We start from the raw sequence: 18,615 nt of genomic DNA on the forward strand, positions 1-18,615 counted from the left end.
GCATAGGCATATTTCTGTGATGAAACTACAAGTTTTTTTCACACAGCAACATAAAAGCAAATCAATTCTGTTGTCACATTGTGGTGCTATCTGTTTGACGTGGCTTTTACATTTTGATCCATCTTTACTTCTTCCTTTGTCTGCTTCAGGTGCTGAAGTACGCCCCGGAGACCACTCCATACAAACCCCAGGAGAGGCAGCGGGTGCGCTGGGTAATTGACGAAATTTTCCTCTCGCATCATGAAACGTGCGAGTGTGCGTGTCCCCTGCAGCCCCCTCGCTGAGACCCTGATTCAGGCTCTTGCGTCTAGAACTGATGGATGATTTCCTTTCCCCGTTTCGCGACGGACTCCATATACCAAACAGCACCGCTGACAAACACGCAGCAGAGAAGAGGCCAACGACTTGACTGATGCACTGCAGCTCGTATTGTACAAAAGGACATTTGCTTCAGAAAGTAAATCCCTTTCTCTGAGTGCAGATCACCGTTTTCCATATAAATGCACAGAATCTTCTTATCAAACATGTCATGTTTGTTTAAACCTTCTCTGTTCCTGCTACTTCTTAACGCAATGTACCGGGTCTGTAGTGTACAATTGAGTATTAACACCCTTCAAACTTTGTCACATTTTGTCATGTTAGAACCATGAACTTTAATGCATTTTGGGAGATTTTGTGATGGATCAAGACAGATTTTGTGTAACTGTTAAGTGAAAGAAAAGGGATACTTGGATTTCAACTTTTTTTGCACTTAAAATCTCAAAATCTGTGATGTGGAGTGTTATATTTATCTCACGGCTTAAGTATCTCCTTCTAAATGTTTGCTGTGTCCAACACACTGACTGGGTAAACTGCAATTGGGGCATCTTATGACTGTGGCCTATATAGGAGCATGATAAGAAGAGAGCCATTGTTATAACAGACTTGAAAATTGACCTAATCATCGCCATGTTAAGAGATTATTCCACCCAAACTGTGGACCTAATCTTGTGTTAAACATTTTACCACATCTTCATCCTTAATCTCTTTTGCAGTGTTGCCCTGCCTTTATAATATTCACAAATATTCTCTAACGAACCCCTAAGGCTTTCATCAGCATCTACATTTAAAGTGAGATTCAATTATATACAGGTGGACTCTATTTACTAATTTGGAGTCTTTTGAAGGAAAATGTATTTTATTTAGGGGTACGACATTAAAAAGGGATGAACTTAGGCATGCCATAGTTCATTTTTTTCTTTGCTTCCCTTCCTCCTACCGACTTTGCAGGACTCTGTGTTGGTGTATTTCATAATATCGCACAAAACTGCCTTGAAATTTGTGGTTCTGACAAGACAAAATATGTAAAAGACCAAATGGTGTGAATACTTTTGCCTAAGTCAAATCACTCTTCTTTCTTTAAAACTAAACAGCAAAGACCTCATTTGAGAGAAATAAAACAAATTGTGCCGAACGTTACTTTAGGCTTCAGAGCGTTTTTCTGTATGCCAGTCTGACTTAAGTTAAACAAAGCTTACCCCATCTTTATTTAAACTTTCTCTGTTGTACTCATGTTTCATATGCACACATTTGCAGTTGTTTGTGGTTATTGACTGTTTCTAGAGACTTTAGGCAAATTCTCTGCCAGGAGGATGCAGTGATGAGTGAGCGAGAGGCAGGAGGAAGAAGGGAGAGAGGAAGGTTGCAGGAAGTTTACACCAAAATACAGTCTGGGTTGTGAAATCAGGCTAACTAAAACCCTTCAGGTCTGAATTTTACAAATTTTACGCAAAAACATTCACTCCATGTTATCTAAGGACCCAATCTGTTCTATATGTGCAAAGTGTAGCTTTTTTTCCCCTCAAATTCAATTCCAATACACAGTGACTTCTGTGCGTTTGTGCATCCACACACCTCAAGACACATATTCCCCTCATCAGTCACCTTCTAACACATCAAAGATAGCCTCAGATCGTGCTGCGGCGGCGTGGCCATTTTCTTTCCTGAGCATTCCTGGCATTCCGGCTGCTGAGGGGAATTCTGCTGCGGCGGATAAAACCTCGAACCCCAAACGCATTACAGAGGAAAGGGAGCTGGAAACTCAGGAAGGCAGAGAGGAAGTGTTTAGGAGAGGTGTCTGAAGAGTCAGGACGTCTATTTGTAGATTAGCAGTATTTCAGGATGAGACACTCTCTGCACGCATAGGTGGTGAAAACACAACCCATACGTGTGTGGTTGTGCGCGTCAGTCTCCCTCTAATTGCTCAGGAAGAGATCCTTTTGTTTTAAGAGGTGGAGGGTTACGGGCAGTCTGTGAGAGTTGGCAGCAGCGACGGACATTTGAAGGGTCAGCATGTGCAAGGTGCGTGCCTGCAGGCAGATATGCAACCAGTCAGTAGCAGCGAGACAGAAGGGCAGCAATTCAAATGTCTTCACAAATGTGGGAAAGTGTTCATCTGTCACTTTTCTTCTAACCTCTCCCATCCCAGCTTCCAGAAGCCAAGGCTCGCTTACAGACTGGATTTCAGCAGAGAAAATGAGATTTAGCATGCGGTTATACTTCTACAAGCCAGAAAAAATACATTAAAACAAAGCTGGACATCAAAATGGCTCCTCATCCAAAATGTAACCCAATCAGTGCAGTAGTTTTCCAAGCATGATTGTGCTGCAAATCACAGCTGTAAAGTTCATGGATATTCAACACTCTAATGCTGCAAGTTGCTCAGTCGTCACGTTTTAGGTCATTTATACCAGGCAACACAGACATCCAGATGTGGATTCATGTATTGGCTCCCCTATGTAGAAATGTGCCCAAAACCTTCCTCTTTTGTTTGTTTGTTTTTTTTGTTATTCAGATTTTACAAAAATACAACTTTTAGAATGAGTGTATTTATTCTGAAGAGGGAGGGGGGATACCACATTAAGAAAGAATCATTTTGTGGTTGGGACCCTGCTGTCAGTTCTTTGCATAACCCTTTTTGCCAGAAGCACAGTATTTAGTCCTCTTTAATATAGCATTTTACTAGATTTGAACCTAAAGTTGGAGGTATGTCTAAAATGCAGCTCAAGGGACCTTTGTAGGCCTCTGAATGATTTAAGCAATTTAAGAAATGTACAAAGGTGATCCACTAGATCATAGACAGAAATCAAAACCTTCTAAAAAGCTTTCTAAACATTGACAGTTAAAATAAAAAAAAAACTCCTTTAAATGGAAACTATACCGTACATACAACACAAAACATTTGTCTTGCATTGATAATGTTTTTTTGCTTCAATTTAAATGTTGTAGAAAGTAGGACCACAAAAAGTGTCCCTCAGTCAATAAATTTGTCTAAATATGGCAAGTGTTTTCAAAGACTTGCCCACATCCTGTACTTGTTGCTGAGAATACACATGCCTTTCCTAGACCAAGAAAAAAAATAAAGCTGCTTTGATAGTTTCATTAACATATTGGTGAGCAAATAAAAACCTGTATAAAATGATTTTTATATTCTAAATTTTAAAAAGTAAATTATTGTCAAGTTCTTTCAGCTTATGGGCCACTAGCAGAATTAGATTTAGAAAGAGGAATCTCTGACTATTTGCTCACCCTCTCTAGATTGTCCAGTCATTTGTTATTTTGTCAGATTTTCCTTAAAGGAGCAATAACCAAAATTTTTATTATTTTAGATAGAAAGAACTAAAAAATTGTTTAAATTGTGAAGAACTAAAGGTATCTTTTTAGATGGACTCTGGTTAAACATCACACAGTATCTCTGTGTTGTTCTCCAGTCTCTTGTTTACGTAGCCGGGCCGGCCGCGCATGCGCTCACGTGTTCAGCTGCCACCCAGGGCTTAACCACTTCCTGCCTATTAATTCTCACCGCCAGGCACATAATGGCAGAGAGCACTCCCATCAGATCAAATAATTCTCTTGCAAACAGCATTATAAAATTATGAGTTACTTCTTTACTAGACATGTTTCTCTGAATGGTGATGCTGTTCTGCTGCTTTTATCCTTTGCAAATATGTGCATACGAGCCGATAGGTGAGAAGGGGAAATGGGTGCCGTTCATACACATTTTCTTTAAAAGCCTGAAAAAGGGTTTAAAATTTCCAGGTGATTCGTGTCTTACACTGGCAGGAGCTTAATATCCTTCAAAGAGAACCGTTTTGCACAGCTTCTTGCATGTGCTGACACTAACTCCAGGTTACTTGATTTGGCAATGTGATTCAGCCTTATTTCTTCAAATACAGAGACAACACATTAATAAGCATTAAAGTATGGTTTATGGAATGGGTTTCTTCTATGTTATCAGTGCGTAAAAACTCATCTTCAGAATCAATCTCCGCTCAAAATGGTGATCTGCACCGCGTAATCTACTGTCAGCAGTTATCACCGGTTATTGCAACCATAAACTGCATAAAATATGGGCAAAATTGCTCCCTCTACATTAACTCCCGTCGGCTCCTATGTCAACCTAGAGTAGAAAAGACCCAGCCCATATAGATGCGCTCCAGCGTGAGGTGTCTAGTATATTTTGTCTATGGGTTGTAGCGTGTGAACGCAGAGAGCCGGAGGGATATTTCAGCCAGTTATACTCACGGTGTCTGTAGAGTGGCAGTGTAAGCTAGTCTCTGTATAACTTGCTGATAATCATTTATTTTAGAACCCAAATAAGCAACTTCACTTTCAGAAACAAGTCCAAAAAAACGCAACTCACAGAATCTACAAGCGACATTAGAAAAAAAGAAGCCCAAAGTCGCTTATAATAAGCAGACTTGGCAAATGTGCTGCTGGAGCTGGTAGAGAGAGGCGGAGCTTGATACACATCTTGTTTTGGTCTACAGACAGTACTCAAGAGAGTTGATTTTGTGGCAGTTCTCTGCTGATTTGGCCAAATCTTTCCTGCTGAAGAACCCATTAACTCATTTTCTATTTACTATTAGAAGCCATCAGATTTTTATTTGGGAACTCCTGGTAACTTCAAAAAATTGACGATGCACTGCACTCTGACAAAGCTCTTCCAGTCCTTGGAAGAGGAAAAGGCCCACACCATCACAGATCCACCACCACACTTGACAGCAGGGATGAGGGTCCACATATTAATCCATTGTTTTCACACAAACATCTCGTTGGCATGTAGATCTATCACCTAATAGTGGTTATGAAGACTCAGTGACCCCCAAGATGACACTCCTTGCTGCATTTCTCTGACAGGACACTTTTGTACTTCCCACACCATCCCGCTCAATGTGTGTAGTGACAAGATAAGCATGGTTCCTGGTCCGGCTTAATACCAAGCGGCAGAGAGAAACCACATCATATTTTTTGCTCGAGGGAATCAGGAAGTGAGGAATTCTAGTTAAAAAAGTTACATAAAAAAATTGTCCCTACATTTATTTTATGGTAATTTAAAGGGGTAGAACTGCTAAGAAATAAGTTGTGCCAGAATTGTTTCTTAACATTGTATTTTTTCAACAACTAAATAATTTTTTATGGCCATTTTTCATTGGAATCCCCTTATTTAAGATTATGCTGCTAGACTAACCTTAATATTTACAAGAGGTGACAGCATGTGTCTGCATCTGTATCACACATCTAATCACAAATTCAATCCAAATAAAGCAATTTATCCTAATCATAAATTCAGATCTGTCAGCTTGTTTGGATTACTCTCCTTTTTGCGTGTTGCATTTTGAAACATGAAGAAAAACTTGAAGTTTGATGAAAGGGACGAAGCATGACCCTGTTAAATTTGACAGGCTGCAAAAAAAAAAAAAAAGAATTTATGCAAGTCTTTGCTTTTAACACTGGAAGAAACAAAGAGACTGAATGGGGTTAATTATTGTAAAATATAATTGGTACCTGATAATTTTATTGACGGCGATTAATCTTTTTTTTTTTTTTTACAAAGCCTAAAGGGTAAATTAATGCAATCAACTGCAAATGTATGCATTGTAAAAACATGGGAGTGGATGTGTGCGTGCATCCTGTCTGCCACTTTGTTAGTGTTATCAGCACATTCCATTGTTAGCTCCGAAGTGACGCTTTTCTTTTAGCACATAGAGGTTTTGTTTTCCTCACACAGTTCCTTACAAAAAGCGTTGCCCAATGATGTGGTTCACTTATGAAGAGGAAGGGTATGAACACCACAAAGTTTTGCTTTTTAAACGTATTTATTCCATTTGTTTCTGCTTTCACTTCTGTGCATTTAGATGGCCGTGCTGTTATCAGAGAAAGTTCCTGATGTCCGATTAGCAAAAACTCAATAAGGCAACATGCTTTGCTGCGTCGTGAAAAAAAAAATGTATTAATGAGCAATCTCCATGCTTCACCTGAATAATTTATTGTTTCTTTCTGTATTGTTTTACTAAAATATCAGCTGGTTAGTTTTGATAAATAAAAATATTTGAGGCAATCACGGCGTCCACTTCTTTGTTGCCTTTTCTCTTCAAAAGCAGCTTTTGTGAGCTTCTGTTTGCAGCAGGTTTATCAGTAAACATTGACCTGGTGCTTTGAGGGAAGCCTCACAACCAGAAAATGTGAAGAGGAAAGACAAGTACAAACACGAGCACATGGAGAAAGCAAAAGACAAAGAAAGAAGCAGCAACAGATGCAGCACAGTGACACCGTTGTGCTGCTTAGGTGTCAAAGACGTTGTCACACACAGCAGACAGAGCACAAAGGTCACCATGGTCATCCAGAAAGGTGCTTTTATGTATCATCTACCAGCATCTGGTTCATGAAGTGGTGCAACTGATCTGATCGTGTGAGCTGCAACAAGTTCAGCCACACAGATCAGGATTCAGACGTCAAGGCTAAAACTAAAGGTTTAAAGGTCTTTACTTGTGTACTGTTGTCTGTGCTTGATCTCATGCACTTTCTTCCAGAGTCTCATGAATCTTGTAGATTTTGGACTTTGAAAAATCCAGTAATTTTTATTCACACCCAAGTGGTACAAGTAACACAAATAGGGGGGGGGGGAACATCTTACCAGTTGTTTGTTTGGTAAATTAATTATACATGCATGCCCTCATAGAGAGAGGGGCTAATTTAAAAGGCTATTTGCCAACACTAGAGTTTCTGCATCTCTCTTATATTCAAACGTCCCGCAAAGGAGGATCTCTGCCTGCAGCTTTGGATTCTAAAACAGTAAAGCAGAGTGAGGGGACAAATGGTGAGGAAAGCAACCTGCTACCAGAGCAGGGATCTCACAGAAGGTACAGTGAATCCTCACTTTCAGTATTAGATGAACAATATTTTTCAAATTTACCTTCCCCATGAAATAAATTTCCAAAACCATTTTTAATGCCTGATTGCTACTTGTTGTTTTTTTTTTTTTTTTAAAGGTGAGAGTGCAAATATTATCAATGTTAAACATCGAAACAGATTTTTGTTTTACATGCTTAGCTTAATAAATTTACTCTGGAGAGAAGACGTTCAAATAATGCAAGGTGGATGAGTCTCTGTTCCGCCAGTGTTGCACTGAGAGGAAGATGAAATCCAAAGGTGTTGGCAGGGGGTGGAGAAGGTAAAAAGAAGGAAGTTAGTGTGTGCACATTCAGCAACCCAAGAGAGTCCTTCTTTTATATATTAAATGAAAAAACAGCATGTGATCACGGTCAAGAAGGCACAATTTTCCCTTTCTATTTTGACAACATTTAACAATTTTCCACAGAGCAAAGTTGTGTAGACACCATTTATCAGCTTACAATTTGATACCTTTTAAAAAAAAATAAACAGTTAAATGAATTATTCCCCTATCTTTTAAAGTCTGTATTAAAATGTCCACATCACTGACTCTGTTTGGACATATTTTCTCCTATCTGTATAATAATCACTTCTACACCCGATGGGTTTCTGGCTGTGAGGATAATGGAAAGTAAGGCAAGGCAAGTTTATTTATATAGCACTTTTCAGTAACAAGAAGTACCTACTTCTTTGCACCTGCTGCACTTGTTGACTGTGTTTGCATCTCCACACGTTCAGAATAATTAGCATTTTGAATTCCACGTGGAAATAAAGCAGAAAGTGCACACAAAATATTCAAACAAATCTAGATGTCTCTGATTTCACTCCAGATTATTCCGTAAATTATTAAATAATTTTTTTTTTTTAAATTTGTCACTAGAGTTATTAAATTTCCACTGTCTGTCATGAGGTGTGTGTGCGTGTGTGTGTTTGTGTGTGTGTGTGGACGTTTTGTTACTCTTATGGCAATGAAGAAATAGCTAAAACCATCTGCCGTCTCAAACCAACCTATTTTTCCCAATTTGTCACCATCCTTATACACAAAAATCCCTTTTTTATTGTGAGCATGTATCAGAAGACCTTTTCTAGACAGCACCGGTGGTTTCTGAAGAGTTTTGTTTTTAGTAAACAGCTAATTTAACAAGAATGTGTCCAACTTTGTGACACAAGGCCAGAAAAGCGCCGTGTAGGAAAAGAGAGCAGATTGTCATAAAGCTGATCCCCCATCTTCATGCAATTTTAAGGATAAATCAATGCAGATCCTTGCCCAAATTTATGAAAATTGTGTTCACTGGGTCAGAACGTCTGCCTCACTGACATCCAATTTGAAATGGCACACTGAGTTGAGGCATATTGATTGCATGGAGAATACCTGCAAGTGACTGACAAAAACAACAAACCATTATAAAAGTATGCCTTAGACCTGCAGCTGAGACATTAATTCAGAACTACAGTACATTTGTAATGCTTTGGGTTAGAAGGCCTCTGCAAAAAAAGAAAGAAAGGAAGAAAATGAAAAAAGAGAGGACAGATTATTATGAGGTTATCCTTGAAGAATACGTTGGAGGATAACAAATAAAACAGAAAAGCACAAAAGATAAATAAAACCATCTCCAGTTTTGTCGTCTTTTTCAAAAGTGATTTGGCACTACTGGTCTTTGTTTGACTGTAATCTGACAGAAAATGGAGTTCAAAGAGATGGGGAAAACATTTTGGCAAAGGTCTACAGGCCAAGACTCCAACCTGGGACGGCCGCTTCAAGGCGGGAGGCCTCCTAATATTGGTTGTATGTTCTTCCACTGGGCCCCAGTTTCCTAATCTTTTACCTTGAAAGAAAAGTTTGTTGTGATATTTTATAGAGACCATGATCAACAGTTTCTTCAGGGTTTCTGAGTGTCTCTTCCACAGCTTAGACAGATTTACAGACCTCCAAATGACTTAGTATAGCCGTAAGGCATTAGAGATCAAAAGTTATTAAAAGCTTTTTGTTGTATCAAAGCGTGGTGTGGGCGTGGCCAAGCCTCAAAATCTGACTTCTTGCTGTGAAAAATGAAGTTGTAATAACATCCACACACAAGTTGAAGCTATACCAAACTTTCTGTGTTTCATCACAGACCAACACTCAAAACACACATTTGCTGCCATCATTTAGCTCCGCCCACTTAGTACAGGAAGTGACTTGTTCTCCTGGTGGATCACCCCCTTTCACACTCTGCTTCATATAAGTTTCAAGCTGTGTCTGATGATACAAACCAAGGTGATGTTGAATCCTACTCTGACCGAGCCTGGCCTGCCAGACTGACTTACGCCATGTGTATATTTAAAACACAGACCTTTCATTTTTTATATATTTTTTCTTCTTTTTTTCTTCTTTTTTTTCCCTTTTTTTCTTTTTTTCCTTTTTTCTCGTTTTTTTTCCCCTTTTTTTCTTTTTCTCTTCTTCTTTTTTTTTTCCTTTTTTTTTTCTTATCAGACCAATCACAGCATGGGAGGTGGCCGCTTACGCTGTGTCACTCTTAGCGCCAGAATTACCTATAATCTGGCTCCACTCCAGAGTTTCTTGGAGCCCGAGGAGAGCATGTGTGATCATCACCATTACAAACGGAATGCAAATGTATTTGGAGAGATCTATCACGTTTCAAATTTTTTATTTTAGTGTAGTTCTTTTTAAATGTATTTAATTTATAGTTAACAATCTCTGGCATTCTTTTTCATGTTTGCTATGATATGAATTGTGGAGCTTGACCCGTCCAGAGCACGACGGTCCGGAACAGAACAGAAAACTGCAGTTGACTGTGAACGATGGAGAGCGGGTCCGTCGACGGTAATGTTCGGAGTAGTCATGGATAGTTAACATAACGTGGTTGCTCCGTTGGTAGGACGTGAACAGAACAGAGCATGCGCAGAGGATGTGGTATCTGGGGGTAACAGCCAATGCAACAATATTTTAACGATGCACTTTACTATGTTCTGAATGAGCTGCGGTATATCTTTAAAACCTCAACAACTGGCTGTCATCAGGGTTAAAACGGAGCACGTCGCTTGGAGTTTGCGTTACATCCGTAGTTATCTGATTGGTTCTGACCTGTTTCCGCTGAACCTTTTAGTCCTGCCCTGGAAATCGGGCTCTAGCTGCTGCCTTCCAGACTGATATGCCGCGTTTATGCCGTAAATCAGCTGGCTGGCCAGGTCGACTCTGAACGATGATGGTTTGGGCATTTTGATATCTCAACATTTGCATATTGTTGGCTTTAAATTACACATGTATGATCTCCAAACTGCATGTGGATGATTTTTGGCTACCTTCAAACAGGTGAATTGGATTACTATATTGGAATTTTAAACATCTTCGTCCCCTAGAATATTTAAAACGGCTATATCTCCCCGATGCAGTATAAAATCCACACCCAGTCACTCTATCCCCACCCACTGTGAACAAAGTCACATTTCTGTGGTGAATAACTGCCTGTTACAGAAACTTCAAACTTTATCTAATAACATAATTTCAAATTAGATTTTCAAAATAATGCAGGAAGTCTTCATTAATCATTTGCCACCAAACAGGAGATGACTACAACCTCTATCATGAAGGTTGGCTTTTGACCAAAGTTTTTTACTGTGGAGTTGAGCTCAACCTGACTGAACGTGATATTGACGCTTTCTTACGGTACCGCCAAATGGTGACTTAAATAGTTTTGCCTTCACTGTATCTCAAGCAGATGGAGAGTGAACAACAACAAAAAAGAGTAAACCTAGGATTTGAAAAGAAGACGGTGGATATACTCAAAACAGCTTTCACTTTTTTAAATGCCAACATAGCGAGCCTTAGCCATATATATTTCTGCACCTCTCAAGACTGTTTCCTGTCTCCTTTGTTGCTGTGGCAACCCTTCCTGTGCTGTTATCATTACGCAGAAGTCTCCCACATACCGCCAGACAGCCACATCCCACAGTCTACCAACAAGCTAGACATTTGTCCATCTGACACCCATCACTGAGTAGTTGTTTTTTTTTCTTTCACAGAAAGGAAATTCAACAAAGCAACAAGTTGAGTCTTTAGTCCAGAGGGAGAAGAGCGAGACTGAATATAAAGCACACAAAGACAAATAGGAGTGACCGGCATGAAGATTGAGGCTAAAATGTGGAGTAAACAAGGAATAGGACAGTAGGGAAAGGGAGATCAATCAGGAAAAAAGGTTAGAAAAAGATGTATGCTTGAACTCATCATTCAGACAGGTCTGTTTTGTGCCTGTTGGCAGCGTCTTATCTTTGCTTTGTAGACCAGTAAATACAAGCTAAATACCACTCACTTTGTGCGGCAGAATAGATTGCCCTCAGTTTGAGATTTCATTGCTCCTAAACACGCACACATTAAAATGACCATTGTTCCACATCACCAGCGAGGCCTTCTCAGTATTGGCCTGATTAATCTGAAGCCCGACCTCTCCTGCACTTCATGCTGGTGTCCCACTGTTATCTACATGCCGAACTTATTTCAAATTGACTTCTTGAAGTTTTCTTTCCCCCCTCTCGTGCCGCCTTTTGAAGACAGGCTTTCTTAATCAGAGCAAATCAGGAACCTAAGGTTACCTGGATGACAAAGGAATAAAACATGAAGAGGGTGAACAATAACTTTCTTTTCTTTCAACCTCAGCCTGCAATTTATCGTTTTAAATGTTCTTTATTACATTTGTCATCCCCCTTCCAAAAAAATTAAAATAAAAATAAAAAATCCCAGTCTTTGATAGTGTGTGCTGTTTTCCAGCTCTGTTTGATTAAAATAATCCAGTTTCGTCTTAGTAATACACTGGGAGGTTAAAACTGTTACTTTCGCTGTACACAGCGTTTTCAAATTTAAAATATAAGGAATCAACCATGAATTAATGGTAAAGCTATCTCCTACAAAGAGACAAACCACCCTCCTCTGTTTTTAATGCTACAAAGATTTATTTTCCTGTTAAGTATTGAGCCTAAAAAAAAAGCCGCTGATGACCAAAAAGTTATCCTACATCTAATTTGGCATCTTCCCGTGGTCATGGTTTAGTTTCGGCCTGCCTGTTTTCCTTGTTATTCTCCAGTACCTCCTCCTGTCGCTCAGCTCACCCTCCACTCCCTCAGCAATCAGTCACACCTGTTAGGCATTAATCAGTCAGAACTCACTCCACCTGTCAGCCTCCCTACATAAGCCTCCCTCAGTCTTCTCTTCCCCACCGGTTCGTCATCAGTCTCAACGTCTGTCAGCCTGTTGCTCTCTGCTAACTGCTGGATCTCCTGCTACTAGTGATGCGCAGATGAAGCCTCGTGAAGCAATGAAGCTTTCCAACACTTTGCTTTGGAAAAAGGTTCTTTACTCGATGCTTCATTCATCACTCACTAGTGACATCTGCTGGTGAAACTGTAACAGCCTTGTCACTTAGTTGGATCATACTTCCAAAAATTAGTGAATGCAATATTGTCACAAAGTCTTCATCAAACACATGTTTAGTAAGAGGAGAATCAATTAAATCATATTTAATTGTCACGTTTTAATTATTAAAATGATTTGTAGCCAATCTAATTCTTGGTTGTATTGGGTTTTCTTTTATGTCATGGACTTTTTTTGACAATGAAGATATGTGTTACTTTAGTGTATTGGGAATTGAGTGATTGTTGGGGCAGACTCTTTGAGCTTGAAACCTGCTTCCTGAAAAACAGAATTTGTTTTAAATCATCTAGTTGTGGTTCTTAATATTAAGTTACACATAGATTTTGCCTCTTCCAATGGCTTTTAGTCTGCTTTTGATGTGTTATTCTGATGCATCTCCTGATCAAACAAAAGAAAATTTAGAAAATTTTGGATTTTAGGTTTTTATTTAGGAACAGGACTTTTTTTTACTGTTTCAGGTTTTCGAAGGTTTCTTCGTTGGCAGATGACCTCACCCACGAAGCAACAGGGTTCATTGCGCTTTTATTTTGAAAAATGATACGCAAAATGAAGCAATGACGTAGCAGATGTAATGCGAGGCCCCATTTGTTATTGATCACGTGATTTTCCTCAATATGACACAAGCTCTGAAGCGGGGCTTCATCTGACGCGCCCCCCCTTTTACTCGGTACACGCCTCAAAGCCTGGCTTCAGATGTCCCATCACTACCTGCTTCCCCTGTGCACCAAGTAAGGTCTATGCTAGCTTCTGGATTTCCTGCTGCCTCAGTGGTCCTAGTTTGCTTTCTGCTTTGTTGCCTGGATCTCCTGCTACCCATTTACTTCAGCAGCCCTGCACTCCCAAGTACTCCCCCTCACTGCACCTCTGGTTCGCCAACAGTCCTGCATCTCCAAGAACTCTGTCCGGTTCTCCAGCTCCTGCTCCCATCTACACCCCCAGTTCCAGTCCGGTACAGCCTCTCTGGTTTCCTTCCTCCACTACTCATCCTTCAGTCAATAAACTCTCAGAAATAAGCTCTGTGTGCGTGGTGTGCATTCTGGGTTCACCTAAGAAAAATGGAGACACCCGGGCCTGATTTTTTAAAATAGATTAGGATGTCAGGCACAATAGGCCTGCTCCTACCTATACTTGTGCCTAAACAAATTTATAGGAAAACACAGATGGTAACCCTGACGAAAAATAAATATTCAATTGAATTCAAGTCAGATGATTTTCAGTGGGATCAGCCTTGATATGTGGCTGGCCAAGAGGATACTCAAAAATATATTTTTTTCTGATCAGACCAAGCACCACCACGTGTTGCTGACAACTACAGCATTATTTAGTGTGGATGGTGAGTGAAAAACACTCAAACATGTAGCTATTATAATTATCAAGATGTTTAAAAACGAGGACAAATGAAGCACAGAAATAGAAGGTCCTATTTAACAGGAAACTATTTTTTACAACATGCCAAGAAATGCATGTGGATCATTCAGATTGCAAGAGAGGCAGAGAGAGCAAGGGATTAGAGTTGATAACAGGAAGGCTCAAAGGACCACAGCAAAGACGCTCTGTTCCATACTTTTGAGCTTCTATCGTCTTTTTGTCATTGATCATACAGCGATTGAAAAAGGTTCAGTCTTTTGAACAAGAGGCATGCAATATGCAGGCTGTGTGAAGCTAAGCTGAAATATTTTGAAACATGAAGAACCATATTGTACATTTTCAACTGGCTGCGGAGGAACAGCTGGTTCCTAGCCTGCCACTGTCAACCAAAGCACCACGAAGCAAGCGAAAGCTTCAAAGCTCCCCCCTGACTTGGAAAAGCCGAGGCTGATTGCAAAGTTCATTGCAGATTTTCTTGCAAAGGATTTGCAACCGATGACAGCTGAGGGCTTTCAAGCCATGGAGCATTATTTGGAATATAAAATCCCACCTCAAAGATATTTTATTGACTCAGTGATGCCCGAGATTTTGACACGATACCAAAACAAAGTAATGGGATCACAAGCAGGTAGGATAGCTCTGACATGTGACGCATGGACAGCCAGTGCCATGGATATTGCATGTGAATGTAACTGAACTTTCTGTTGTGTGTCAGCTAGCGAGTCATTTGCTCCAAATGAGAGCAGTGGACTTGCCTGATAAGTTTCTATTCAGAAATACATTCTTCAGTTTTCCTAATATAGTTGTTTTTTCAAGACTTTTTTTTTTACATTTTTTTGGATGTGCTTGCTACTCTCCACCATTTTTAACACTGATGTGGTCTCCAGGTAACTGGTCTAGTTATTTTATTTGAAGTCAGCCTTCATTTCCTGTCCTCTGGACAGGTTCATATATAGTCAAAGAAGGTCTATGGTCAAAGGTAGTTCATCAATCGTATTTTTTGAACTTCAAGACAAGCCAATCATCCTAAAGTTTGAGCCATGTATTAATTCCATGCCATGTCACTGCAAATTACATTTTGACATGATCTGTGTGGGTACACATCACCAAAACAGAGAAAATAACAGCACTAACACATCAGCACGATCAAAAATGGTTTTGGCCAAATAGTACATCCCAACTGTTTCAATTAACTACAGATGAAAAAAAATCCCTTGGCATACACATATTTGCAACCTGATCAGCAAACATTGTTTCTTGAAATCAAGTGGTGTTCATTTAACCCGTACAATTTGGTCCAACTTGGTTTGTTGTGAGTTAGAACCGAGTTTTGTAGTAAGAAATGGGAGGGTGAAAAGGTTATGCCAAAAGCATGAGCTATTGTAAGGCGGTGGCCTTTTGTCTTCAACTTGCGTGGATGGCGCTCGAGAAACAAAAAATCCTGACAGGCAGTGCTTGACAAGAGGAGTTAAAGACAGGAAATGAAGGAAGTTTTAGGAGCTGAGAAGACACGTAGACACTAAAAGGCTCTGAGATAAAACATTTCAGACACGCAGAGAGAAAAGGCGACACATGCACAGATGATGAGGAGGTGGAGGAGAGCCGATGAAGTCACTGAGGCGTGTAGAAAAGAGTGGTGAGAATATGACCCTCAACTGAGACACGATGTAGCAAGACAGCAATGGCCTACATCACCAACACGGGAGGGTTGCTGTCAATCTGGCATCTCAGTTTTTTTCCTTGTTTTTTATCACATTTTGCTGATTTCCATCATGAAAAATAGCATTTCCCTCTATGACAGTTTAATGTCGCACCAATTTCCACTAAACAAACAGTAATGGCACCAGAATGCCCTCTCACCACCAACGCTACCTTATGAGGATGTTACCATGGTGCAGAAGCAAAAACTACAGATGACATTAACTTGGCCTCTGGTAATAAAGTAAAAAATCTTGGTGTTATTTTTGACCAAGACATGTCATTTAAATCCCATATTAAACAGGTTTCCAGAGTTTCCTTTTTTCACCTCAGGAATATCGGCAAAATTAGAAACATTCTGTCCAGGAGTGATGCTGAAAAACTAGTCCATGCATTTGTTACTTCAAGGCTGGACTATTGTAATTCTTTGCTATCAGTAAGTCCACAAAATGCAGTTCGAAGTCTTTAGCTGATTCAAAATGCTGCAGCAAGAGTTCTGATAAAATCAACAAGAGGGATCATATTTCTCCAATTTTAGCTTCCCTTCATTAGCTTCCTGTTAAATCAAGAATAGAATTTAAAATTCTTCTTCTAACGTACAAAGACCTTAATAATAAAGCTCCATCATATATCAGAGCTCTGATTACCCTGTATGTTCCTAACAGAGCACTTCGCTCTCAGACTGCAGGTCTGCTGGTGGTTCCTAGAGTCTCTAAAAGTAGAATGGGAGGCAGAACCTTTAGCTATCAGGCTCCTCTCCTGTGGAACCAACTCCCAGTTTTGGTCCGTGAGGCAGAAACCCTGTCTACATTTAAGACTAATCTTAAAACTTTGCTTTTTGACAAAGCTTATAGTTAGAGTGGCTTAGGTTACTTAAAACTATAGCTATCTCTATAGTTATGCTGGTAAAGGCTTAGCTGCTGAGTTCTCCTACTGAGTTCTCCTACTGTTCTCCAATTTGCATTGCTTGTTGTCATTTAAATTTTTTATTTTTTGTTCTGTCATTTTATTTTCTTCATAGTAGAAGCACGTGGTCTGGCGTTCTGTTAGCTGTGACATCATCCAGGGAAGCATGATGACCGGCTATTACCATCTAATGTAAGACAGGTTACTGGATCAATGTGTGCTTCTGTGCATTTTTGCCTCTCTTGTTGTGTCTCTGCTCTGTCTTCTGTAACCCCCAGTCGGTCGAGGCAAATGACCGTTCATACTGAGTCTGGTTCTGCTGGAGGTTTTCCTTCCCGTTAATGGGGAGTTTTTCTTTTCACTGTCGCTTCATGCTTGCTCGGTATGAGGGATTGCTGCAAATCCATGGACAATGCAGATGACTCTCCCTCTACTGCTTGTCAGGACTTGATGCAATCTACTAGGTTTCCTTTGATAAGAAACTTTTTTGACCAATATGTAAATTCTGACCCAATCTGTATAATCTGATTGAAATTGACTTTGGAAAGTGCCTTGAGATGAGATGTTTCATTAATTGGCGCTATATAAATAAAATTGAATTGAACTGAGAGGCAGATTTCTCTCAAAAAACTTTGACCTCACTTGTGACAGAACCGATTCCTATGACTGAATCTTTCTGACATTAAAACCACCAAAGGTAATTATACCGTTTGAACCATTTCACATTTTGTCACTTTACAACCACCAGACATCGATGAAATTTGTAAAGACTTTATGCAGTATGCCAATCAAAAGCACGCATGCTGCACATTAGGGAAGTGGAAGAAAAGTGATGCATGATTTTAGGACTTTTTTTTTCTTTATAAATGAAAATTTAACAGTAGGGTGTGAACTTTAGTCCATCTTGATGCATCTCAACGCCATAGTGCTCCCATTGCAGGCTTTAAATATTCTGAACACTAATTCACATCCAACTTTTCAATTGTTTTCTTTCTACTTGACAATTATGCAATACTCTGTGTCAGTCTATCACAAAAATAAATCACAATTAAACCTACTCAAGTCTGAGGTTGGAATATGACAAAATACTGAAAAGCTCAAGGAAACCAAACACTCCTGCAAGCCACTCAATTCTAAAATCACTCAACCACACACAGATGTAAGCAGTCACCCATCCACAACACCCACACCATCATTACTGTTTTCACCACAAACCTCGGCTCCTTCATCCCTGTCTCTCGCTCTCACCCTACCTCTCTTTCACCCTACATTATAGAACAGCTTTCATTTAGGTATGAATATTAGATATTTCTCTTGAATTATGAAGAAGGCCCCGTATGTGAGGAATATGCAGACATAGTGAGAAAAAGGAGCGCCGTGCTTGTCGGTCTTCACCCGCACGTTCAAAATAGTCCGATAAAAATGACATTCTCAGATCCAAACTGTTCCATTAAATAAATGATTAATATAAAGTGCAAGTAAAGAGGTGAGATATCTGTCTCTCGCGGAACTGTTTTGCATCGAAGCCAGTAAAGCTGCAGGGTTTCCTCCTATTTTCTTTTTCGGACAGATACTCTGCAGAGGCAGCTTTGAGTGATAATATGTTACAGCTGCTTTCTTGTTTTGAGATATTTCACACTTCATGGCCCTGGGATCCATTCACTGGCGACTTATTCCAAGATGGAGACAAGGAACAATTTTCTATTTCTTAAAAGTGCTGGGTGTTAGAAACTAAATCTATAGCAGCATCATATTGGCAACCGAAAACAGGGCAGGGAGACCTCGGAAAGGCAATAAGGAGGAGAGTCCAGGAAGAAACAAACAACAAAAGCCCAGAGGCACCAGAGATACTTTAATTTGATGAAAGTGGTTCAGCTTGCTGTGTGAGTGTATGAGTGTGTGAGTGTGTGTGTCGTACTTATAAAAGGAGTTCATTCTGGCCGCAACCTCGTGGCACTCTTTATCCTTAAAGACTGCTCAATTACCCGAATTACCTGGTGAACAAC

The 18,615-nt window shown here is 39.8% G+C and overlaps 1 protein-coding gene across 2 annotated transcripts in view; it reads left to right on the forward strand.

Annotated features, from left to right (window-relative positions):
* pdgfd (platelet derived growth factor d) overlaps positions 1 to 1,458 on the forward strand; it is an 88,610-nt gene extending 87,152 nt beyond the window's left edge. For both annotated transcript variants that reach the window (XM_012859317.3, XM_021314734.2), the window contains exon 7: positions 150 to 1,458. In XM_012859317.3, coding sequence (XP_012714771.2) covers positions 150 to 284 — 135 coding nt within the window. In that variant the 3' untranslated portion in view covers positions 285 to 1,458. The remainder of the gene's footprint in view (positions 1 to 149) is intronic.
* The last annotated feature ends 17,157 nt before the right edge of the window (positions 1,459 to 18,615 follow it).

Source organism: Fundulus heteroclitus, chromosome 18 (assembly GCF_011125445.2).
Source record: "Fundulus heteroclitus isolate FHET01 chromosome 18, MU-UCD_Fhet_4.1, whole genome shotgun sequence".
In the NCBI taxonomy this organism is placed as follows: Eukaryota; Metazoa; Chordata; class Actinopteri; order Cyprinodontiformes; family Fundulidae; genus Fundulus; species Fundulus heteroclitus.